The 27,594-nt window shown below is 44.5% G+C and overlaps 1 protein-coding gene across 3 annotated transcripts in view; it reads right to left on the reverse strand.

Annotated features, from left to right (window-relative positions):
• The window catches only part of robo3 (roundabout, axon guidance receptor, homolog 3 (Drosophila)), a 117,196-nt gene that overhangs the window by 50,232 nt on the left and 39,370 nt on the right, over positions 1 to 27,594 (reverse strand). For 2 of the 3 annotated variants that reach the window (XM_042091193.1, XM_042091192.1), the window contains exon 2: positions 3,364 to 3,690. In XM_042091193.1, the coding sequence (XP_041947127.1) occupies positions 3,364 to 3,690 (327 nt within the window). Of the gene's footprint in view, positions 1 to 3,363; positions 3,691 to 16,092; positions 16,849 to 27,594 lie in introns of those variants that run through there. The other variant, XM_042091194.1, reaches the window with a different exon arrangement.

Below are 27,594 nucleotides of genomic sequence, written 5' to 3' on the forward strand. Positions count from 1 at the left end.
TCTCATTATCCTCCGGTCTGCTCTAATTAATTAATTAGCCATAGAGAGGAGAGAGAGAGAGAGAAAGAGAACGAGAGAGGTAGAGAGAGAGAGAGATAGAGACAGAGAAAGGAGGGGGTTCAGTGGTCAAACCCCGAGTCCAGGCCTGATGCCCCCCCCCCCCCCCCCCCCCCCCGGGCGGCATCAGGCCTGGACCCCCTCATCCTTGCCCGACTGACCACCTCTCCACCCCGAGGCAGACGCAAAGGGTAAAGTGATCTCATTAAATCCACCAGCCTGACATACGCACAGCCACAGAGGTAAACAACTCACTGCAAAGCTGCTGAGTCCGGATTTGCCGGCAGGTCTGGCTCCTGACTCAGATGGACCCACGCTACTGCAGGGCCAGACTGTTGTTGAGGGGCATCTCCCAATAGCACCAGACCGGCAGCAGAGACACTTGCAGCAGAATCTGTCAACTACCAATGTAGCATCATTCTCGAGTTCTCATCATTCTCTCAAGTCACGAACAGCAGAGCATCACTGAACACTTCCAAAAAGATTAATTGAAGAGTTCTTTGCATAAGGATTAATTTTGTGTCCATTTGTTTTGTTTGATTAAGAAGTCTTAATTAGCCGTTTTGACTAAAAAGCCAATATCACAACCCGAACATTCTTAAAGAGAATAACCAATGGGTTACATAATGTCAGAGCAGGCACTCGAGAAACTTGACATGTCAGATATTCTTTAAGATGTGTGACTGCTGATTACTTTTGTGCAGTCAGCATGAAGGCGAGCGCTGGCCATTTCAGCTGTTTCTCCACCCGTCCACTCTCATGAGAAGGCAGCTCAGGGTGAGAAAGTTGTCGAGGCGGTGCACGCTCGGCCAGCTCGGCCCGCGCTAAAAAAAGGACGGAGAAAGTGGCAGGTCTTCCTCCTCCTTTCATCTGCTCCTTCCCAGAATTCCTTTGGGCAGCTGCCGTTCCGCACTCCCACCTGTTCCCTTGGAAACCAGACGTGACCCCGTGACAAACGCAAATTGCCTCATCCCCGACTGAAACGAAGTTGGAAAAAAAAACACAAAAAAAAAAAGCCCTGACTGCCTTTGTAACTGTTTACATGTTCCAGGTGGATATCTCATGCCTAGCAGAATCGGATTATATAATGACTTTAAGATCTGATTTTTGTGACACCGCCACTGGTACTGTAATCCCCACAGTGGAGTTTTCCCATCTCTTTGGATGCCATGTTTTAAATAAAGAAATCCTGCCTTCCAAAAGCACAAAGCTGCCTGTGAGCAAAAGCTACAGCATGACAAAGCAGCCTCCTGAGTGAAGACAGAATCTCCACCCGTCAGTCATACACACACACACACACACACACACACACACACACGCATTCATGCAAGAAGTCGGAAGCCTGACTGAAGAGCACCTCTCTTGTGTGTGCGTGTGTGTGTGTGTGTGTGTATCTCTTGTGTGTGTGTGTGTGTGTGTGTGTGTGTGTGTGTGTGTGTGTGTGTGTGTGTGTGTGTGTGTTGTTCAATATCCTGTTCCATGAACATCTTGCCGAGTACGAGCAGATGGATGCCTTTGAAATAATGCCACCCCCACCCCAACACACACACACACACACACTCCAAAAACCTGTGAACCACACCAGTGATCTCACAGGTCAGGCCGGCCGGGGATTTGATTAAGCGGGCGCCCTCTCCCTGTGTGCCACCTGCCCGCCAGAGGGACAAGAGGCCAGGCTGTGCCCCTTGGCACAGGGATGGCGCACGGAGAGAGCCGTGATCCTTTACGACCGTGCCCACCCTCCTGTGCCCGCAACCGGCCGTGTGTTCCGATGTACCCGCTCCCCGAGAGCTTGGCAACAGGCCCGGCTAACCATGTCCTTTTCACCAGGAAGACACTCGGCCTGTGTACAACCAGGCATGACACATGTATTCTCCACAAAGGCAGGCGGAGGGGCAGAGGGTGGGAACACTGACGTAGCTGCCTATGGAGGTGGTGTGTGTGTGGGGAGACAGTGCGGCTCCAGACGGGGGGGGGGGGGGGGCAAGGCGACAGGAAGACGGGAGAGACAGAGGGGAAAGGGGACAACAGCTGCGGACCCTGCATGTGTGCCCAAGGCTGGTGTCGGCACTTCAGCAAGGTCCAGGTCAACGCCCCAGCATGACGGAGCGGAGACACTTTCTCCTGCTGAGAAGAATCCAGGTCAAGACTGACCATGACATGACAATGACAGCTAGAGACAAGTACTCAACTGTGTGGACACCCTCAGTTGTAGTGTCCATAGTAACAGCAGACAGATGATGATAACAATCAGTTATAGATTATTATATAATAATTTCAATAGAATTCTCCTGGGTGTATTACTATGCCTACACTTGGTTAATATCACAGATATATTAGTCTTACTACATACTGAATAGAAAATCTATAATGCCACTGGTGAATGCTATCACGGTAAACCCTGAATGCAATCTCTTCTCCCAGAGCCATAAAGGTGAAGAGTTCAGGCCAAACTCAAGCTTATAGCAGAGCTGACTTCACTCCATACATCAGGGGATTGGGTTAGCCATGGCTGGTGGTCAGTGGAGGATCTGGGGCAAATTGACCATGGATATTAGGTTATGGCAACAACCTTCAAACGCACAGACAGGACCTCATGTTACACATTACAGCGTGTCTGCTGCAAGTCGCTGCGGCTTTTAGAAGTGCGTGCGTGCAATAGATATGAAACATGAGGCTTTATATTAACTCTGTGTGGACATGTGGAACACACACAAAGATACATCAGTTCTGCTGCAATACTTCCTCAAAAGTCAGACACCATAATGACTGTGTACTGAACCAATTTATCTCCACTTAGTCACTCAGACCTTACTGTAAACATATAGTGATATAGTGGCAGTGTACACTCCGGTACAGTATGCACTTTGACACACAGTTTTCTATCATGTGTAGTCATAATAACATGGAAACACTAAGAATACAAAAAGACAATTAGTATCAATACCAATAGCAATGGTTGAGCTACACTCCAATTATATGACAAATAGTTTAACAACAAAAGCAAACAGTTCATGGCAACAATACCTTCATGGCAATGAACTGGCTTCTTGGTTGGTTCTTCATGTGCCTCAAAATCAACTCCATATTGGGTTGCATTTAGGAACAGAAAGACTGGAACCTAGAAGGGCCAGCTGCCTTGCTACCTTCACTTCCAACTAGCCATTAGTCAACTGTCATCATCATTCACCATAATCAAATCTATCTTCCTAAATGTAAAGCTAAGGCAATTGTCCACTCATCTACAGTAACTATGGAAAGACAAGAGGAACAAAAAACGAAGCCTGGCAAAATAAAAGCACTTACTGGCTACTTCCAGCGAGGCGTTGCGGCTGACGGCTTCGCCCAGGTAGTTTCGGGCCACGCACACATACACGCCCTCGTCGGGCTTGCTGCGGCGGCCGTGGACGATGCGCAGGAAGAAGAGCGAGCCGCTGGGCAGCAGCATGCGGTGCGAGCGCGGGTCCTCGCGGTCCGTCTCCACGCGCTCACCATCCTTGTACCACTCCACCGTGGGTGTGGGCCGGCCATCCGCCTTGCAGTTGAGCGTGGCCGGCTCACCCTTGGACACGATTAGGTCAGACGGGTGCTCCAGGATTCGCGGAGGGGCATCCTCAAGCCTTGGACGGGATCCTTTCAGAGAGACAGGACACATGTCAGTCAATAACATAATGACAGCATGACAAAGCAAAACAGCATTTGCTGTACATACTGTACCATACTGATAGCATGACAAGGCAAACATGGCATAACACTATATTCTGCAATGGCGAGTTATGAAAAATGGAACACTGGATTTTATGTTTGCATAACAGGCTGCAACCAAATTAATGTGACCACCAGTGAGACACCTTTGCCTTTGTATGAGAATAAACTGAAGCTATAAAAAGATCCAGAACCTTCTTTTCTTCGTCTCTGTCAAAAAAAGAAAGAATGGAAAAACAGAGACGGAAAATATCTCAGAAGCCAATTTCTGTGCAAAATGAGGGCATCTTACATATGCATGACAGTTGCACACAGAATACCAGCTGAATAAAATTATATGCTCTACATTTGACAGTTATCAAAGACAACACCACAAAAATCCAATTTAACACAAGATGGGAAAGGTGAATGTAAATAGATAATCAAGTATCATACCCACAGGTCTGAAATGGAGAACCACACATTTCACTGCTGCTATATTCTTAGTTTTAAGTGTGAGAAAGGGAGGGTTTGAGGAAGGTATGTCATTCCAGCAGATTTTTGCAAGTGCTTTGAAATTGCTTTTCTATTCCAATTTGAATGACAGTCTGTTGGTGGGACAATTATGTCAGAGCAGGCACGACAAACAACAACAAGAAACAAATCTTTCTTTTTCAGGGGGGGTTGGGCCAATTTCATCTTGTTGACAGAGAGCAGAGGGAGAGAGAGAGAGAGAGAGAGAGAGAGAGAGAGAGAGACTAAGATGGAAAGACAGGAGGGAAGGGTCAGCATTACATCCAGTTCCCTACACCCCAGCAGGTGACAAAAGGTGTTTCTGATAGTGCTGCTAAGACCACGCTAGGCAAGCAAGCACATTTCTCAAATTAGCAACATCCTCAGGGTAGAGGAGGATCAGCATCTAAAGGTAAAACATTTAAACTGATCCAGTGGATAAGCCCAAGAGCAACTGCAGTGAACCTAAATCCATCCCAGTTTTGGTCATATTCCTTATGCTCAAGAAAACATTTACCAAGCTAAGGCTAAATTCAAACATATCTTTGCCTACTGTTGTTAATACATTTCTAAATACAGTACATAATATTTATATAAACAATAATACCTAGCTTGGCCCTTTCTCTTATATCCAAGCCAACCCTATTGAGTATCACTGTGATCAGTTAGAAGTTATCAATGGAGCTGTGCAATGTTAGGCTGATACAACCTCTAGTGAATCAGGTTATTAGGTGCAGGGATTTAGGACAGTCTATTCAAAGTTAATAGCTTTGAGAGGACAAAAGCTATGGAAGAAGCATACCGTCTACTGTCCTTGATGTGTGGGTGTTGAGTTGGTGTCGTGTGTGTGTGTGTGTGTGTGTGTGTGTGTGTGTGTGTGTGTGTGTGTGTGTGTGTGTTTGGGGAGGGGGGCAGTGTGTTCAACATGAAAGTGTCTGAAAGCTGCTTTATAAATATTACAGGCTTGGGTGGCCAGACCTGCCTTAATGGAGGCCTAATGAATGGAATGAAAGGGGAGGCAGGCAGGCATGAGCTAAACCGTTTCCCATGATGCACTAGTCCTATCGGCCACATTCAGATGAAGGGGAACGGGCATGGCTGGAGGGTGACACTGAATGGAGTGGTGTCGGCTTAATGGAACGGTGCACTTTAAAGACGTTCCAAAAATATCTGACATATTGTCTGATTTAACAGGTTAACTATTTATTTGTAAAAGTTGATTAGGAAAAAAACATTGGTTTGGCATTCAAGATAAGTCCAGTGTTCACTGTCTTCTCAGTGGTTTTGCCCTGAGGATGTTAATCTGTGGTGTATGGGACGGCTGTCACATAGGATGCATCTGACCCCAGGGTGAGAGCTAGACTGCGGCTCTGCAGCCAACGCAGCACAGACCAGTCATAAGAGGTGGACCAAACAACCAAAGTGATGCTGCTACAGTGACCCCGCTTATTTCCCTCCTCTTCTGCATTTGCACAAAACAACCTCAAACAAACAAACAAACAAATGTTGCAAACAAACAAAAAAAAATTCAACATGTATTTGTGGAGGGGCGACTTCATCAGCAAAAACCCGTCTCAGATTCCAACAGGCGTCATCAGAATTTCCTGTGGCATCGACGAGTGAGTAAGGGAGATGAAAACATGACTCGGGAGTCTTCAAAAAAACACACAGAGACGGGAGGGAAACAGGAAAGGGAGAACAGAGCCAAAGTCAAACACATTCAAAGGGACAAGCCTGTCCAACTGACTGAGAGCGAAGCTGTCACTTCTTGAAAGAGATGCGTGAGTCACGGCAAGACTTTCTTTTTCTTCCTCTGAAAGTCTTCCCCTTTTTTCTTCTTTGAGTGACTTAAGTGTCGGCCTTTGGTGGGAAACTAACCTTGTCTTACGCAATGATGGAGTGGTGGGGGGCCGAGGGAGTGACGGACGAAGAAGCCAGTGAATAAATGAGTAAATCAGAGACAGAAATAGGCACCAATGTCACTGTCATCACTCCGTCATGACACTGTCTCACTCTGCATCCTGTAACATTTCTCTCCTCCTCTAGCAACATATAGTTTTATATTCTCAGCTAGGTTTCATTCAAATCATGTCATCACAGTCTGACAAATACTTCCTTTCTTGCAGGTAAAATATCCCATCTCATACATAGTGTTGATCTAAACTGGCTTGCAATCTTTCCAACCACCACTTACCCTAATCTCCTTATTATATTCCGATATGCAGGGTGTCTTAGGACAAGATTCCATTCCTTGCTATCTCCATGACAACAGGTTGTGTCCCAATAGAATGGCTAGAGAGGTGATTTTAACATCATTGTCTTCACTATTCATGCTTTTGACAAAGACTCACAGTTGGGACACATTGGCACTGAAAATATATGGTGCATGTCACGTGAATACAATTATTAGGGTGAGAAAAACAACAGTTGGGAAGAGGAATGTTAAGTATGTCGATTCAAAATTTGAAGACTTAGGAGTCTTATTTAAAGATGAAATATTTTCAAAATACTGTCACAAATAATCAAAAATGTCCAGATTAACAACTAGGCTATTTCATGAACAAATTGTTTCCTTTAATTTCCTAAAATTGCCTTTTTAAGTACATACTGTAGAGCGCTAGAGGATTCTCCAAGTTTCCCCATCATGATGTTGTTACATTGGGTTAAGAGGCACTTTTTACCATTTCATAGACATGTTGAGGATCTGTTGGTATGCGAGGTGGGTGAAGCACAAAGGCAAAGCCAGAGAATTAAGGCCCTGGGATAAAACGAACGCTAATGCTTCTGTTCTCCTGCATCTGCATTCCCTCCCTCTCTCTCTCTCTTTCTCTCTCTCTCCATAGCTCACTCCCTCGCCTGTTCACTCGGTTTGTTGTTTTACGGCCTCCCTCCGCTCCCTCCCCTCGGCCAGAGAATTGATTTGCAAATGTGCCCGCCCCCCCCCCCCCCCCCCTTCATTTCCACTCCCCCGAGTTCAACTGGGCACAGGGGTGTCCCTCAAGCACCCCTTTTTCTTCACTCACCACCATTTTCTCTTTCTTTGAAGACAGAAAAAACACAACAACAACAAAAAAGGGGCCAATTGCATGAGAATGCAAACTACGGCCCCACAATGCCACGGTCCTCCATTACCCACAACCCTCTAGTGTGAGTGGGTAAAGTGGGCCGTCCACAGGCAAGGAAAGAGGAGAAAGAAAAAAGGAAATGACTTTGTAGGGGTGAGGAGCTCCCCAGGACAAAAACGGTTTCAATCAAGGCCAGGCCCATTGTGGCTTCAAGACCACACGTAGACTAACAAAACAAGAGCCAAAGCCATACTGGAAAAACCTCAGCAGCAACCCAAACAGAAGCACTGTCACCAACCCTACGAGAAATATTTGCAGTCACCGAACACAGAAGCGCTTACACCTAGAGCAGATGAGCCAAGGAACTGGGGTCCTGGCCTGAAAAGAATATGTGACTGTGTCATTAAAGACAGATTTTTTTCTTACTTCAGTGTTTGCAGCATATTCCTGTTTGTTTCGATGCTGACAGGGTTCAGCAAAAGAGTACACAGTGATGTACACAAAGGAAAAGCAATAACTCCGAGACACAAGGACACGCACCTTGCAATGAATTTTTCATACAACAGAAAAACAACAGATATTCTAAAGTACTAGAACACAAAAAAATGAAGATGTTGCATGTATTACATTAAAAAAACATGATTTTCCTTGTCGTATCACTTAGATATCGAGTTTATTTGAAGGGCAGGCACACATAGGTTGCCCACATCCAGGAGGAAAATAACAGACGCATTCGAGAGCTACCTGAGAAGATGAAAAAGATCAAAACAACACGCTATACCCACAAATCTATAGTGAGTGCATGCAGCGGTGGGCCGTATAGAGCGAAGGGGAAGAAAGAGGGGGTGGGGGTCGAGAAGATGCTCAGCAGAAGGTATTGATTTTCTATGCAGCCTCAGAACAGAGCATGAGGCAGGGATGGGAGCAGAGCCGGAGAGCCAGATGACAGTCAGACGACTCCGTAATGGGTCTGGTGGGGATCTGGTGCGAGTTCTGCACGTCCAGGCCAAGACCGGGTCAGATCTGGGCCAAATCCACCCATCAGTAGCAGCTACAGTATCTGCTTCAGCAGTTTGATCCAGTGGCGAGACACACAGCGAGAGGCCTGCGGTATAATAAGGCATAGCCTACTGCTGCTGCCCTAAGACTTCTGGCGAATATCAGGCAATACCATGGGGGTTTGCAGCCAGAGGCAGGAGATATTTTGATTTAAGGAAAGAATCTTTCCAGGATACTGACACAAGCCTGAAAGTGGATCTTTATGTGACAGAGAAATTAAAAATAGAAACCTAGGGAATTATTTTTTTGAATCTAAATGTGAACATATCACTCACCACTCACTTCTCAATATCCACTGGTGAAAAAATAGTAAACTAAACCGTTTATTTAATAGGAAAGAGACAACAGACTCAGGGCGTACTGTGCGACACAAGACATGAAGTGTTGTCATGAAGCCCAATCTCCATGGAGAATGACTCTAATGAAGACATGGATGAGGAAGGCAGCTGAGAATAATATGATGCACATGCTGATAGCAGTGCAGTGGGTCTCAGCCACACCCCATTGCCAAGATTTATGTATCCTGTTGTGCTCTGCTAATATAGAGCCAACTCTAACTGGCGCTACTGGCGAGGCCACAGCTGAGGCCTATAGCCTCCTCCTTCTTCTCCTCCTCTTCCTCCTACTCCTTCTCTCTCACCGCATCATGGTGGCCAAGAAACGTCTGCATTCCTTGGGATCACATCCCTCCCTGCCTCCTCTTTAAGTTAACTTCCTGCCACGGAGGTCAGAGCCCACCCAGGTCAATCATCGTGTCGGTCGGTGGGTGGGTGTTCTTGCAGAGAACTTGGGGCTTCTCAGAAACTGTGCTTCTGTATTTAATGGCAGTTGCTCAGAGCACACCGGCGTTGCAACCAGGTGCCTTGCCGAGATAATGATATTTTTTTCTGACACCAGGATTTTTCCCTTGACAGACTTAAGTAATGACAACTTTAAGGTCATTTTGCCCCGAACACAAAACTATTCTCATTCCACTCTAAGAGCTCTGCTGCTCCTGCGGTTAAACACTGGATGAGAACTGACTCTAGATATGACTCAGCTGGCTAGCGCGGGGCTCTAGATCAAATTAAAGATGGAAAAACAGCCGCGTTGAAATTAATTAGATTGACTTTGCAATTCAATAAAGTGCCCACTGACCATGATGAAACGCGTCCAATAAACAGGCGTCTGGGCATACCCTTCACTTACAGTTATATGGGATCCGGGTCTGGCCCTGCATTCAAAACAAGGGCCGTCCTTCACCGCGCTACTCTATGGCTCCTGCACTGCACAAACAGTCTGAGAGTGAGGGGTAAGGCTTACTTACTCTCCTACAAACAGAGACGAGTGCAACAGGAAATGAAGGAAACAGAGATGGAAATAGGAACCCAGGTCAGAGATGCACAGCCCGACTCCCGCTCGCTGGATCTTCATGGTACACCAACACACCCAAAGGATGTGTGCAATATACAGCAATATACTGTTTCATAGTTATCATAACAGACAGCAAGGCTTGTATAGTGTGACCAGAAAAATGCACCAAATAAACTAAATAAAATATAGTGTAACAATATAGCAATGTTTAAATGTGGGAAAATGCTTCCTTTCACTTCAAGATTTTACACATAAACACTCATGTTTACTGGTTTGGTTGCAATGTAATCCATAGCAAGCAAGTAAGCATTGTGCAACAAGTTTATATGACAGGAGCATCTACCACAATCACAAAATACCAATGTCTAGAAAACCTGCATGGTGACATTTGTTTTATGGGTAGCATTTCAATTCTACATGTGTTATTATTATGTTAAGCATTTGTCATTTTTCCATTTTTTTTTTTTATTGTGCCTTGCGACTCAAAGTGGCTCATTGTGGCTGCCTCAGTACCTCGCCGACTCCGTCTGCATACAGAGGGCTTCACGCAGGGCCTTAAATAATGACTCTGATAAAGCAAATACCTCTTCAGAGACAGACAAAGGCAGCTAAATTAGGATGAATCAGACCTGTCTAACTGCTTTGCTTGGCAATGAGAACTGCATTATGGCAGATAAGAAATGTCCTTTAGCCAATTTGAGAAACCATTAATTGTGCGGCAACATAATTGGATAGGGCCCCGTAACGATGTAAATGTGAGATGGATGAAGCATTAAGACGATTTCCATTTACCTGAGTGGTAGACTCTGCAGAATTTTTTATGTGCCACTGAAAATGGCTGAGAGTTACTTAACTCACATTTATTTTCCACACTGAGGGGAAGGTCAGAGAGCCATACACCAGTGACAGGCACTTTTATGCATCACTGTTAAAAGAATTATGACAGCAACATCAGGTGAATTACCTTCTGTTCGGTTGTCTCTGATGAAAAACAAGCCGTTCAAAAACAAGCCAGGTGAGCACAGATTGACCTCCAAAAAAGCACATTGCCCTGGGACATTGTTTCATATACCGCAGGGCCCTGCACACCACTGAAAAACAAAACTGCAATCAAATATGCAGTGCTTAAGTAGCTGGAAAATGAACAAATAATTGTGCCTAATTATAACAAATTACAGCTTAATGTGAAGCATGTGTGATCACGAGATAAAGCGGGAAAGATGTCTAGGCAGCTGTGTGGTGTATATGTGTGTTACGGCCGGTGGGAAGTCAGTAATGACGGGGGTTGCTCCGGGCTGGACTGTGCTGACCGCTGCGTGCAGTCGGAGACAGTAAATCACGGAGTGTGTGTCGGTTTGGCGCTCATCAGGAGGCAGGCAAACTGATGGGATGGCCACTGTTTGCGGCGTCCTTCAGCAAACCAACACGCACGTCAGTCATCCCCATTTACTCGCCTCGGCTGGCAAACACTGCTGTGACAGGACCTCACAATCATGAGAAAACACACAAACACACTCAAACACTAGGATGAACGACTAACACACAAACAGCACACTATATAACACCGCCCCCCCCCCCCTCCACACACACACTACTGTGAGAAGTCCTGCTCACACAAAGTAAAACACACAGTGCGCACACAGTTAATTACTCACACAGAGACTAAAACACACAAACACACATACACACACACTCACAAAAACACACATACTGCTGTGAGCAGCGAGGTGCCTGGTTCCTACATCAGGACTTCACAAGAAAACAACACATTCAGGCAAACAAACCACACACACACACACACACACACACACACACACACACACACACACACACACACACACACACTAAACTACACATACAAAAAACACACACTGTACACCTGCTTGTGTTTACATGACAAGTGTTGGTGCGAGGTGTTGGTCTCAGTGGAGCGTCGGCACGCGTCTGACTCAGCACAGTCACTCAGACAGTCTGATGGTGGTGATGTCTCTATTGCCTCTGCACCACTCTCGGGTCACTCAGCGCGCGTTTCCCATTTTGCTCGAGCGCTGCTGCGCAGCTCTCCTGGGGACGGTGGGGAGCGGCGATGATGCCCCTGGTTTTAAAGGCCCACGCTGACAAAGACAAAACAGCCGGCTGAGGGAAAAGGGCTCCACTGCGGCATGCACCACTCAGAGAGCCAGACACTGCTGCTGGCCACCACTGGACACACACACACACACACACACATCCCTTCCCTGGCCTCTCACTAAATCTGTCAGCTCCCGTACTGCTAACACGTGTTGGGAGAGGCAGCAGTGGTATATGCCACCGATGACAGGCCCCCGCTGCAGCCCTGTCCGCTGTGGCCTTCTGCGGCTGGACGGTGAGAGTGATTGACAGGGCTGTCCGCTGCGCTCACCACTGCTGTTTGCATTCATCTATTGATGCCTTGACTCCTGCCATTGGAGCTAATGCATGCGTGAGGCTGAGCTCAGTGAATACAAAATCCCTCCATGCAAAAAGGCTTTTGGTGCATCTGGCAAACTGATGGGAATAATCTGACTCAGTCTTATCACCACTATGGCTTATGGCAGGTTTTATCAAAAGACTTTTTTTTGTAACGTAACGTAACATATAGTATTGGTCTATATGTTACGTTTCCCTAAAATGCAGTATTACCACATGCTTTACTGGCTCTATCCAGTAGATCCCTTTACTGGATCTTTCCAGCTCCATATTTCATTACGAATATCAGGCGTTCTTATTATACTACTACGAAAGCTGGACGCAGCAATTCCTTGAACCTTTAATATCTCTATTTCAAACACTTTTGTTTGATAGCCCACTAAAACATTGTCAGCCTACATTCTGCCTGAGATACTAAACATTTTAGACTGATGGTATTTGAGAGTCAGATGCCTAAGTCTTGCTGCAGGTGAAAATGCTACACATCTGAAACACTGTGCTGATAAAACTCCACTCCAGAGTTTCTTATCTGCATTCTGCTCCTGCTAAGGTATAATATCCAGAAGAATAAACTTACCACATCCAGGCTGCTCTCCTTTCCTATGAGGGAATGACTGATATATCTTTGGTATATACTGTTCTGTATGAGGGAATGACTGATATATCTCTGGTATATACTGTGCCCTATGAGAGAATGACTGATGTATCTCTAGTTTCCTGCTGCAGAAATCTTCATCTCAAAGGACCAGACCTACAGTATGCTAACCCTGAAGCTGCACAAACCCTTCATTTGGCAACACCAGTCATAGTATAATGGATGGATAGGTAGATGGTTGGATGGATGGATAGATAGATAGATAGATAGATAGATAGATAGATAGAGAGAGAGAGAGAAAGAATGAGATGGAGATACTTTATGTATCCAGAGAGAAATTTAGAATGGTTAAAGAATAGTTCCCCACCCAACTCCAAGCCATGGTTAGTCCTCATTTTAAAAGGATTGCAAAAGGAGTACACACATCTTGCCCTTTTATGACAATGAGAGCATGTGCAAAATGTCAGCCAGACATTGGAGGGAATACTTCTGTTCTAGAGCCCTGATCAACACGCCAGGGGTGTGACACTGTGGCCAGTCAACAGCACTGTCACAAGCAAAAAGAGCTAAATCACGCTGAGTGGGTCTGACCGTGTGTGGATGTGTATGGGCAGACAAGACGACACTGATGGTAAATCACCATGCGACCTTGGAGACTATTTTTGAGTGTCCTAAGGGTCGTTGTGACCATCTGAACCATAAGGCATCGAGCCAGGGACCGCGACGGAGCGCTGCGGCTCACACTGTCCCATTCCAGTGACCCTATTCATCGCTGGAAGGCCACATGCTGCATTCCGGGGTCTCTGTGGTTCTTTCAACCATCCGTGAGCATGAAGAGAAGCCTTGTTGTCTCTCTTTTGGCGTTTTCAGGAAATGGGGCTTTTTTAAAATGCCTCGGTGCTTTATGACAGGATGGACACTCTAGCCTGTCACTGACTGGGAAGAATGAAATTGCGATACGCCAAAGCACACATACCTCGAGATGACAATCAACTGCTTGTTTGGCAGCGTACACATTTCAATGCTGGAGCAACTAAAACTCAATGAGGCATTTCCTGATGAAATAATATTCATAGTTCACGGTTATGGCCTCCAAAAGCTAAAATGTAAGAGACCTTTGAATTATTAAGTTTTGTCCAACAATTATAAGATTGAAAGGATCAGTACTTGTCCACAACCTTTTCAGTCTTATCTGTATTTTTCACAGTCTGTAGAACATGAATACCACATGTGTAGCATTACATGTTTATATATATGTTTATAAGTCAATACTGTAATACGTCAAGACAGACATATTTGACCTTATACTTTAAAGGTCTCAAGCCGTTGGTGTTGATGGACAGGTGACAGACAGCGCTATGTCCTCCCAGTAGGCTGCCGCATGTTCACATCTCGCCTCAGACTGATTGGCATATAACAGCATGCTGTGCAGGACGCTGGCAGTTGATGATGAATACCTGCTGAGTCACTACCTGTGATGCATCAGACAGACACCCATGCTACATGGCTCCTCTGTGGCAAACTGACACCCTGACACACATTTCAGGACAGACGTCTTACATTTCTTTCAAAACAAACAGTGAATACCCCCCCTATTCTCTGCGTTTCTCTTCAGGACAATTACCCATTCAGCCGTGTGTCTTCACTTCTGACACCATATCTGTGTCACTCCAGCGGGACGTGAGGCAGTAATCCTGGCTAACGACCACGTACTACCACTTCCTGTTGTGTGCCATGTGTGGTGTACAAAGAGACGTATCCACTAAGACAAATACCTGACTTTTTAGAAGTTCCTGTACTTCATTGCAGTAAGCATTTGTTGAAATAATGAAATAAAAAAAAAATAAAAAAATGTATACAAGTGACTACTTCTACAGTGAAAAATGTGAACAGCACTTTGTGTCACATGGAGCCTGTTTGGGGACAATCCTGTGTGGCTAACAGCTGTTTTGTGGGGCTGTTTCAACTCACTTCAAAAGGAGCTGAACAAACATATGTCCTCCACACACACACACACACACACACACACACACACACACAAACACACACAGAGAGAGACACAAACCAGAGAACCAAAAGTAATGAAACCCTTAACCACGCTCAAGCCCTTCCGTAACTCTAGCCACTGACTCACCCGATGCCTTCTGGTGTGAAAAGGTGATCAGATAGGTTATCACTCCAGACCATGAGAAAATACCTGCTGTAAAATAAACCTTCTCTGGTGAGCTTACAGCTAACTTAACTACCTACATCGCACAATATTATTTTTGGTATGAGGATGGTGGCAAACTTGAAACATAAAATCATTGAGGGATGTGTGAACAGGCATCCGCATCATCCCAAATGCCAGGGTGCATTGCAGAAAGATAGGAAGAACTGTCTTAAACATCATGCTCATTCAGGGCATACTGTAAGTGAAGACTGACATTATTAGCCTATATGGGCAAAGTTATAGCTCTTCATACATGACATCTTAAGTATCCTGAAACATTTAACAGACACAATTGGGCTCTTCTCATGGAGTTCCCCTGTAGCCTATCAATACAAACATCTTAATTTAGACTACTTTTATAACCCTAGTGTCCACTGACAGAAAGGAGTAAAACTGTGATCACTGATGATGTTATCCAAATGTATACACACACGCTTGTAAACACCTTGCCGTTCGCACACATACAGCAGCCCACAGCGCACCCAAGAATGTTGTTTGAGTTATCGTTGCCAGGAAGACGAGCTCTAAGCTAGCATGCAGGAGAGTAAAACAATATTCATAAAAAGGGAAGGCTGTGTTTTTATTAGGAAATTAGATAACAATACATTATTATGCGAAAGAGCAGAGTAGGAGGCTTAGTCTGCATTCAAACGTAAACAGACTTAAAGACAGTCAAATGCAAAGCAGTTCCTCTCATTTCAACATTCATCACGGATACAAAAGACAAGGTTTAGTGGAACCTGCCAAACTACTTTTCACAACAAAGGTTTTAATAGGCTACTAAGCTACGACGCACTACTGTTCGATTCTGTAGCCTATCTCGCAATCTGATCTATTGGCTACGCTTTGTCTAGCGGAAGGACAGATAGCGGAATGGGATAGTAAGGTCGTCTACATCAGGTCTGCTGATTTTTAACTGACTTCATTTGTATTATCCTCGAGTATTCCCGGTAACCTACTGTTGCTGAGGGAATAGTCTGCTGATAACAAAAGTTTTCTCTTAAAAAAATAGACAGATTCAGCTGAACAAACCAACGGGAACAGGGAAGGTGGAACTGCGTTTGCGAGGAGATGCAGCCTTGGTAAAACCTTTCAAGTGAACTTACCTAAGGTGATACTGATGAGTGCAAATAGTATTGGTAGTAGAGCATCTAATGTGTGATGAAACTCCATAACCTCCTTAGCCAGGAAAACCGTGGAGAAGAATATATGTATTTCTCCCGTTCGGGCAAGTCTCTGGCACAGCAAAATGAGTTGATATCCAAGTAACTGGAGGGAAACGAAGGCAGACAGCGACCTAGGATAGCGCTACAACTACGGCTGCCAAACCGTACAAGTTTGCAAACTCAATTTAACGCCTTCTTCAAATTTGTTCTTATTGAGTCGCAACATCACAACTGAGCGACTTTGCACATGAATGTGCACAGATGTCCCGGGAAAGGTAACTCTCCAGTCGGCTTCCAGTTGTAATTCCAGCAGCAGCAATTAGCCTAGTTACTAGGCAGTGTTGATTATTTTCTGTTGTCCTTAATTCTGTCTTAACGTAGAGCTTTAATTAGAGACAGGAGCATCTCTCAAGTAACGCTATTTTCTCCTTTATCTAAGAAAGACTCCCATCCTGAAGAAAACAGTCCCTACTTCTCAGTTGTTATTCCCATTTCTTGTTGCGGTCCCTCTTCTCGTCTTGTTCCCGTTCCATTGAATGAATGCGCTACTACACTCACACCACACGCGCTGCTGCTGTCTCGTGGCTCGAGCCCACCCTTCGACCACCCCTAGTAGTTGCCCAAACAGGGATTGCTGCCTTAAAGGCACATGGACATTATTTACCCCAAGTTCTTATTGTTATGCGATATGTTGAATGTAAACTACGGCATTGAAGACATCTAAAATATAGGTTTTTGAAATGTAGATTTACAACACGACCATACAGAATAGCATACATAGGCTAAATGACAAAATAGCTCAATTAAAAGGAGCTGAAAAAAAACATAGGCTACATTTTTAATATTGTGATTTTGCATGTATTCTCTTGGATATTGATAATGATAATGATAATGCATATTTATCTATTTAAAAATAGTTAACACTCATACAACTGAAAAAGTTAAACACTCATACAACTGAACTTACAGTATAATCAATTGTATGTAGTCCACATGTGAATAGTCCAATACTATGTCACACAGGATAGATTTATGTAGCCTACATCCACAGTATCCTATAGGCAGTATCCTCTATGTTGTAACATTTTAAATGTGTATTTTTTTTTTTTTTTCATAAATAGTGTGAATAGGTTGGCATGCATAATTCATTTCTAACCATATCCCTATTGCCTACCACAGCCCATGACTTTGGTGCAGACTGTGAGATAATATCAAGTGTGAAACAGCCTTTTAGACTTGCTACAGGACAGGACAATCTGAAGACAATGAGAAATGACACAACAGACCTTAAGTCCCACAGACAGCAGGTAATAGCACTGAGTGATTGGATGGAATGCATCTCTCTCAAATAACAGGGCAGTTCAACCATGCTTGGCATTCATAGGATTGCATCGTGTAATAGCTTTTCAGAGCATAAACAAGAGGACCTTTAAATGCATAAATCAGTAAGAGAATGCTATTTCGCAATATTGCTCAACTAATGCAAGTCTCTGATGGTTTCAGTTTCAACATTCCAACATTAGCATTATATGTAGATAGAGAAGGGGGGAGTAATGTTTTTGTCTTTGAAGAAACCTTGTGGATTGGAATTACTTCTACCTGTGTGTGTGTGTGTGTGTGTGTGTGTGTGTGTGTGTGCATGCACATGCATGTTTATGAGAGGCGGGTGTTACACTGTAATAAACAACACAATATTTCTTCCTGAGAACCACGCTTCTCTCCAGTGTCATAAACTCCCTCACTCACTGAAACAAATCCCCCCACAAATGTGAATACCCCTAATGCCCCCCTTGTGGTTCACGCGTCTTCATCCTTAACTTAATTTTAAAAAATACTGATTAATAGAGCCTTACTGTCTAATTGAGTGAAGCTAAGAATTTCCATTCTTAAATACATTTTAGAACATCTATGATGGATGCTGCTGATTTGGGAATCCATAAAGCACTTGCTGAGCCTTTCAGCAACCAATGAATTTAGCCAAATTATCTGTGTTATATATCAAACCGTGATGACAGCATCTCTCCCAGTCTCAGTGGTATTAAGGCATGTTTCCTCTAAGCCACTGTGAGCCACTGATATTTCACATTTCAGACGTTGTATACTATTTATATTTTGTGATTTATCAAAGGCGGCCCACAGCAACAAGCCATCACTGGATTTTCTAAACAACATAAATTATTGTTTACCTTTTTGCTGTTGACTCTGCATTTACATTCACATATAAATTGTTATGTCTGGTTTAACATTGAAAAAACACTTACGTTCCTCCAGTGGTCATTAATTTGACAATGAATATAACACTTTATGTTTCCTTCAATATTATTAACTTAATTCCCCAGTGAAATCACATTTTATGATGTGTTTTATGTTGTCTGATTAATTTGACTATGAAACTAGATGTACCGCAGAGCGGTACAAAATATGACCGCCACCCAGTCCAGCACATGTTTTCCACAAAAATAAGTCACACTGAAAGGCATATATGATTCTAACTGTCTCACTGAATTGCATTATGCACACTCAATTCTCACTGGTATCTGCTAAACAACAAGTACCAAAACATGATTAGTTCATAAATTTCACATGTAATATACATTTTATACAACCCCACCCCCATCTTGCCTGTTCATAATTCTGAGAAATTCTTGAATTGTGTGCATGTGTGCGTGCATGTGCATGTGCTTGTGTGTTTGCCTGTTTATGTGCCTGTGTGTGTGCATGTGCATGCATGCGTATATGTCTACTGTGTGAGTATGTGTCATACGTAGGATTACTGTGAATGTATGTGTGTGCGTGTGCATCTGTTTATGCACATGTGTGCATATGGAATGGGTTTACATGACCCCTGGAGGCAAACATACGCAAAAAAAAATTGGTCATCCTAGGCCCTACGGTTCTCAAGATATTCACAGAAAACTGTGTCTGCCCTACCCTCCTTTCGGGGGGTCCAGTCCAGGGGCTACAGATCAAAACGAAAAGCGATGGTTCCATGCTATCCATGTGGGGTTACATGCCCACCAAGTTTCATGTACCCCGGTCTTTCAGTGTCCCGGGAATCCTTGTTGGTGTACGGTCACTAAATGTACACATAAATTATTTTATTGTAAGGCCCCCCATGAACGAAAGTCCACGAAACTTGGCATGCATTCGGAGGGTGTCATAATGATCCTACACTTTCAATTTCGTGCAGTTTTGACCATGTCAGCCAGAGATATTGTGATGAAAACACCTAATGTTTTGCTTTTGAATTTTTAACTCGGTGGCGCTATACATGAAATAAGTGGTAATGGGATAGGTTGACATGCCCCCTTAAGACCAACATACAAAAAAAAAGGTGGACCTCCTAGGCCCTATGGTTCTCGAGATATTCACAGAAAACTGTCTCCGGCCACCTACAGGCCAGTTGGTGTATAGTAACATAAATTAATTTATTGTGTGGCCCCCCATGAACGGAATTCCACGAAACTTGGCGTGCATTCAGAGGGTGTCATAATTTCAATTTTGTGCAGTTTTGACTATGTTAGGTCACAGATACCTGCGATAACAACACCTCATTTTTACTTTTTTGTGTTTAACTAGGTGACGCTATACATGAAATGAGTGATTATGGAATGGGTTGACATGGCCCTTTGAGACCAACATACAAAAAAAATGGTCCTCCTAAACCCTACGGTTCTTGAGATATTCACAGAAAACTGTGTCTGCCCTACCCTTCTTTCGGGGGGTCCAGTCCAGCGGGGGGGGCTACAGATCAAAACGAAAAAAGGAGGTTCCATGCTATCTATGTGGGGTGACATGCCCACCAGGTTTCGTGTACCCCGGTCTTGTACAGTGTTCCTGGAATCCTTGACGGAAATTTGGACATGCGAAAAAGAAAAAAAAAAAAATCTGACTAAACCTATATGACCGCTGCTTCGCTGCGCGGCGGTAAAATAATACTACATTCTCTGCTGTTTGCTAGAGTTTATGAACTAGGCCAGTAGAGACTCTAATCATGAGAACGGAAGTCTCTGGGCCAGATAAGGCCTGGAGGAGGCCCGGATCTGCACAGGGTCGTCTCATAACTGGGAATGTCAATGTGACAGTAAAAGCAATATGATGTGTTAATGGCATTTATGGCGGTAAAGGTGAAAGTACAGCATTACCATGAGATTGGTCATATACAGGCAATGTCCACTAATCAGCGGCCCGGGTTCGAAAAATTAACCCAACGTTGCAAGTCGTTTGGGATAATATTGTTTGCTATATTCCATTCACTTCACATACAGTACTTATAAATGTTGCTGGTACCAAGCACAGGTATCTGTGGCATACACTGACACAGACAAACCAGTAGGCAAACATACGGCCTGTGTGTGCATGCAGGGCCATATGAAAGATACATTGGGAATGGGAATACATCAAATCAAACTAGCTGCAAGTCATAATGTGTGCATCACCACTGACACCATCATTAAAAAGGGCCCCATAGCAAAGTGGCTAATTAATGCATTGACTGCAGATTGCATCTGATCCGGTGCCAGTGGACCGTGATTTATTACACCGATCAACAGCTTACCATGGCAACTGACAAATCTGATCAGACTTTGGCCAAGAGTCTGTTGGGAGGATTTGTCACACACACACACACACACACACACACACACACACACACACACACACACACACAGTGTGTGGTACACTCAAAAGCAACAAATGGAATGGTAAATGTTTATAAATGCATGTCTTCATGATTTTGTATCATTGTTGAAGATGGGAGACACAAATTACAGTTGCACTAAGTTTACAAACACTCTATTTCAGAATTCATCCCATTCAGTCTAATGAGGTCACAATTTCTCTCTTCACTGGTTTGACAGAAAATTCCCCAGTGTAATTTGCAAATAATAATTCACTATGTTTCCCCCTATATACCCACCCTTGCAACATCTAGACCTGCAGCATCTACAAAACTGTGATCACCATGGCGACTGACACAGTAGCTTAAGGACAGAGCACACAAAACCCTGAATGTCCTCTTTAACAGAGAACTTTACCAAAGGCGTAGGTCATTTTAAAAAGAGAAGAATGAATATGAGAATCAAAGGACACAGTCTGAGCGTCACATGTTACATAAATCAAACGGAAGCCGGATAAAATGTTAGTTCACAAAAATGATTTGTTCTTTAATCTGGACTCAAGGTGTCTGTCTGGATGAGGAGATAGGAATAAAGGAAAACATATAGCAGTAGGATCAAAGCACTTTCCCCTTAAATATGTAGGAAGAATGTGCTTTTTGCATGTTTTATAATTCTGTCTTGGTTTTCCCCCTTTTATATTTTATGTCAAATAATTCAATTATTTTAATAGTTTTCTTCAGCCACCTGCTAATACTAGCTGTATCCCTTTAAGATGCATGGATTTCCGTATAGATTAATTGATTGAAAGGGTGCCACCGCAAAATGAGAGTGTATCTCAGCATTGATCGGCCTCACGATGAGATTGCCTTCTATCCACCCTCCCACGGGAAACACGCACACATGTGTATGCCCAATTTCCTCTTCCTTCACAGAGTTTTGCTTTTGTGTCCTTTTCTGTCTCCATTCCTCAATCATTTCCATTTTTTTCTTGCTATCACCATCTCCCTTTTCTCTCTCTCTCATTTGGTCTCCTTTTCTTCATCTCCCTCTCTGGCTCCCTCCCTCTCTCTCTCTCTCTCTCTCTCTCTCTCTCTCTCTCTCTCTCTCCTCTGCTGAGCTTTCCCTTTCTTTGTCTTGGGGCTTTTCTGCTAGAGGCCCTGTTAATTGTAAAGCTGTGGGGTGACCACATGCCTGTCTTCTCTCTCCCACTGTTATGGTGGATGGTCATCTCCGAGCTGAAATAGCAATATGAAGCGCAATGCTTCTCCCAGTCACAAATATGCAGTGATAAGGCAAACAGAAAAGTGGCTCTGGCCATCAGGCATGTCATCCTTAAAATGAGCATTTTTTTTGTTATTACTCCACACAATCGGTGGCTAGATAATGAGGATGTGTGTGTTGGTGCAGCATGTACTCATACTACTAAGTGGATGACTGCAGGGTTGTTTTTCAAAGCAGAACAAATAATTGGAGTGGGTGGACGGAGATGTTAGCGGAGAGAGTCGTTAGTGAGCTGTCTTAGGACTCACATTTGTACCGTTCTGGTTACTAACACCCAGGCTGGTCGGGTTCCCTTTTTGGCTGTATCAGGGACAGCTTGCCATTTTTAAGGGAAAAGTCATGGAAATGTCACCAGAACATCAATAATGAAGGAGCTGATTTAAACAAAATGTCTTAGCATTCTGGGCACCTTGTGTCACTGTTGCACATCATTTCTTTCATAACGAAGAGGAATGACTGATTCTTTTTTAGCGTTGGGTTACATGTTCAAAATGTAAAGCACTTTGGGCTGTATTCTGTGTATGAAAGGTGCTATAGAAATAAAGCTTATTATTATTATTATTATTATTATTATTATTATTATTATTATTATCATTCCACACTTCTTTTCAGCTCCAGGTCCATTGATATTAAGTACAGATAAATGTATTAAAACATGCAGGGATATGCAGGAAACCTTATTTTGCCCCACTTGCGTTTCAGTGTAGTCCAGCCGGTAATTCTCCCTGTGACCAGGCCCAGGTCCTTCCTAATGAAACAGTCAGCACCCTCCCAGCTCCAACCTCCAACAGGGAAAATTGGAGCTCCCAATCATTTGATCTCCCAGGAGATGGAGTGCCTCTTCCAATTCGGGCTCCTCTTCGTTGGATTCAGGAGAGATGATGACAGCAATTGCCTCCCACACTGACAATCCCCCCAAACCCCCACCCTGCAGGACCTGCCAGTGATGGTTTAGGATCTCCCATTTGCAGCTTACATGAAGGTGTAAGTTGGTGCTATAAGGCACAGAGCTGCATCTTTTTCTGGCCAAGAAGCGTATGGCCGTTGTGTGCTGTTGTAGGCGTCACAGAGAATTATTTGCAGCATCCATCCTTGGCCTCCTTCTGCGTACACTGTGTGATGTTAAACCGCACATGTCTGTTTTACATATTCAGTATTCTAAGGAAGAAATAAAAACTTTTCACACAATCCCCTCTCGTGGTTTAGGCTGTCAGATTGAATTTGTATTCCATGTATGCAATTTCAACTGACTTCCTAATCTCATCATTTATGTATTCCAACATCCCATTTCCTTGGAAAGGTTATATCACCCCATAAAACGGGCTTTGTTTAGAATGTTTTAGCCCAGCTACACTGTGATATGTTATATCATGCTGGTGAATTTTAAAATGCTGCTGATTACAAAATGCTAGCATGTAATTTCTGTGGGTGTTCCATAAGCTGCTGAATGTTAACTACTCTCACATAATTGCATACTAATGTTTGAATCCTGGTTCATGGAATGGCCCACTGATTCTGATAGCGGGTGCATTGAACTGAGTTTTATCTCAGCAGTTTTGATGTTTATAGAGGTGTGCTTCAAACATGTCTGTGAGCTGAAGAAATAGCAAGATGGTGATGGCATGCAAGGAAGGCCTACTCCTGGGGTAGAGGAGCAGGAACATTCCTGTAGGTTGTTTAGTACAGGGAGTGTGTACTGTATGTGGCTGTAGGGGTGGTGGGTGCAGGGGAACTGCGAGTGGTGTCTTGCCAACCAGCGTCCCTCGGAGTAAACCCTCAGTGACAGACTGGGTAAACAACGTGCAAGTAAACGGACTAAATATAAACCAGTCTGGGGCATCTTAGCCCACCAGTGTGCTGTGAGGTGCCCACACACACACAAACACACACACACACACACACACATAAACACAGTGCCTCTTTGCTTGAGCTAGATTACTTCTCAGACAACTCAACTATAACTGGGATAAACACATCCAGATCTGATTTTGCATCCATACCAGATAGATAGTGTCTCCTACAGAGTCTAATACTGATCACTGTCAGCCTGCTTCATGGAAAGGATTCCGCAGTGACAAAATGACAATACAGATATGAAGACTGCCTTGGTTTGGGTGCAACACACCCGCAACCCAACATCTCTGCTATATCAGTGCTGAAGCTAAACAAATTTTGCAGTGAGGCTATGGCAATGCCTTTGGGACAAAGCTCCAAAATCTGTCAAAGTGTAAGAGACTCAAGACAGCCTGTGAATAAACATGTTTTTTCTCTCTCCCCTCTTTCAGTGGCGCTGTGCCGTCAGCCCCGTGCGCAGTGGCCACTATGAAAGGATTCCTCTTTGTGATTCTGGTGGATTGGCTCGGGGGAGCCGCGATGAGATGTCTGATTGTGACACAGCGGCAGGAAATGAATTTGGGCTCCTCGCTGCCACAACACAGGGGAGGGATAAGAAGTCTTTTTATGGTCATACCCACAGATTACCTCCAGCTTGCCACTGCTTCCTCTCCTCCTTCTCCTTCCTCCTCTCCTCCTTCTCCTTCCTCCTCTTTTACTTCCTCTCCTCCTTCTCCTTCTTACTCTCCTCCTTCTCCTTCCTCCTCTCCTCCTTCTCCTTCCTCCTCTCCTCCTTCTCCTTCCTCCTCTTTTACTTCCTCTCCTCCTTCTCCTTCTCCTTCCTCCTCTCCTCCTTCTCCTTCCTCCTCTCCTCCTTCTCCTTCCTCCTCTCCTCCTTCTCCTTCCTCCTCTCCTCCTTCTCCTTCCTCCTCTTTTACTTCCTCTCCTCCTTCTCCTTCCTCCTCTCCTCCTTCTCCTTCCTCCTCTCCTCCTTCTCCTTCCTCCTCTCCTCCTTCTCCTTCCTCCTCTTTTACTTCATCTCCTCCTTCTCCTTCCTCCTCTCCTCCTTCTCCTTCCTCCTCTCCTCCTTCTCCTTCCTCCTCTTTTACTTCATCTCCTCCTTCTCCTTCCTCCTCTCCTCCTTCTCCTTCCTCCTCTCCTCCTTCTCCTTCCTCCTCTTTTACTTCCTCTCCTCCTTCTCCTTCCTCCTCTCCTCCTTCTCCTTCCTCCTCTCCTCCTTCTCCTTCCTCCTCTCCTCCTTCTCCTTCCTCCTCTTTTACTTCCTCTCCTCCTTCTCCTTCCTCCTCTCCTCCTTCTCCTTCCTCCTCTCCTCCTTCTCCTTCCTCCTCTCCTCCTTCTCCTTCCTCCTCTTTTACTTCCTCTCCTCCTTCTCCTTCCTCCTCTCCTCCTTCTCCTTCCTCCTCTCCTCCTTCTCCTTCCTCCTCTCCTCCTTCTCCTTCCTCCTCTTTTACTTCCTCTCCTCCTTCTCCTTCTTACTCTCCTCTTCTCCTTCCTCCTCTTTTACTTCATCTCCTTTCCTTTTCCTTTTCCTTTCTATCTGAGTGTTTACAGTGAATCCTGCCACTACTGTCCCGGGCGTGTGTATGTGTGTGTGTGTGTGTATGTGTGTGTATGTGTGTGTGTGTGTGTGTGTGTGTGTGTATGTGTGTGTATGTGTGTGTGTGTGTGTGTGTGTGTGTGTGTGTGTGTGTGTGTGTGTGTGTGTGTGTGTATATTCTGTATTCTGTCTCTCTCTGCTGTGGTGCTCGTCTTGTGTTGCCCTGTTTGTCTCATCAGACTTGGTCTTGGTGTGTGTGTGTGTGTGTGTGTGTGTGTGTGTTAGGGCTCCTGCTCAGGGGAGAATCAGTCCCTCTCTAATGTCACCTTGAGTTGCTCATCCCACCCGACTAGGGTTTCGCCTGATTTACTACTCTGGGCCGCACACAGGGAGGGGCCTCGGGCCCTTCAGAGACTGCACTGCAGTGGCCAACACACACACACGTACATGCACACGCTTCATACACACACATGTGCACACACGCACACACATTCACGTTTCATACACACATGTTTACTCACATACACACACACACACACTCACACACACACACATGCACTGATAGAGATATATACACATCACCTCATCACATAAATACACAAATACACAGACACACACACACTCATAAACGTATACTCTCTCTCTCGTGCGCACACGCACAAAGACACGTACACCTCTTTATTTATGGCACCTTCAGTTCATGCAAGGATGTGTGTCATTGCCGCTGCTGCTGCCGCAGGGAATTGCTCCTGTGTGTGTGTGTGTGTGTGTGTGTGTGTGTGACAAGCATGGAGATGCTCCCCAGGGCTCCCGTGGGCCAACTTCATGGCTACTGTTGTTCAGCTACACAATGGCCGCTGCCAATCAAGCCATGAGTCAGCTGTAGTGAATCCAGGCCAAATGAGCCCGCAGACAATCGATACCCTGTCATTGTGCCATGGCACTCTCAGTCAAAGCTTCGCCTGAAGCCTACGGGCAGCAGGCAGGCAGGCGAACGTCAGATTACTGGAGGCTAGTGGCGATATTGTTGTTGCTGAGGTACTGACAGCTGAACATGCGAACAGTCAAATTGTAATATGACGATAGAACGGATGAAAAGCGGCCCTCATACAGATAGGCAGTTAGGATTTATTTTGCAGTCTACACTAATGATTGAGATAATGCCACCTGAACATCAGGGACACATTATGAGTGTTGTCTTTGACTGAAAGCCAGATGTATATTGTTGTTATCGTGCAAAAACATTGTTATTCTTCTCTGCGCTGATAGTTAAAAGCATAGATGGTGCATATATTATCATAATCCCAGTAAATCTCCCAGTAAATGCTTTGTAGGGAGTTATTGATGAGAAATGAACAAAAACTTCTTGATTTTAACTGGAAAATTTGTCTGGATCACAGTTTATTGTCACCTGTGAGATGCAATAAAACTAATAAAAAGTTGTCAGTTGCAATATAAATTTCAGGTGATCTTACGTAAGTTCCATCAAGCTTCGCTTGATCGCTACCACCAAAGTTCGCTACCACACACACACACACACACACAGTCTGTCGGTGCTACAGATTCACCTGATTAAAGTCAATGTAATTAAAATGCTCTTGATTAGCTTAATCAGGTGTGTGCAGCTAATCAAGAGTGCCACTGATGTGTTCAGTCAGGTATGCAGAGCAAAGAAACATGGCAAACATGCAGAAAGAGTCTGTGTGTGTGTGTGTGTGTGTGTGTGGGTGGGTGGTTGTGTGTGTGTGTGTGTGTGTGTGTGTGTGTGCGTGTGTGGGGGGGGGGCATTCATGGTTCAGTGTATCTACTGCTGGTGCATTTCACTGGTTGCTAGACTGTTGTTTTGAATGGCAGAAGTGTGATTGCTATCAGCTTGACAAACACAGTAAATGTCACAGGTTCACAGAGAGAAAAATCCACCCTGTTTACGGTCACGTATTTCTCTAAATCTCGCAATGTCTGAAGTCACTCTCCTGAATCTAAACACATTAGCATACCCTCCACACAATCTCTCTCTCTTTCTGTCTCTCTCTTAAACACACACACACACATTCACATTCACACTCACACACGCAAGCGCACACACACTCTCTCTCATACACACACACAGACACACAGCCATTGGCTGAGAGGAGTAGCAAGGCTGTCGTG

Source organism: Alosa sapidissima, chromosome 5, assembly GCF_018492685.1.
Source record: "Alosa sapidissima isolate fAloSap1 chromosome 5, fAloSap1.pri, whole genome shotgun sequence".
In the NCBI taxonomy this organism is placed as follows: domain Eukaryota; kingdom Metazoa; phylum Chordata; class Actinopteri; order Clupeiformes; family Clupeidae; genus Alosa; species Alosa sapidissima.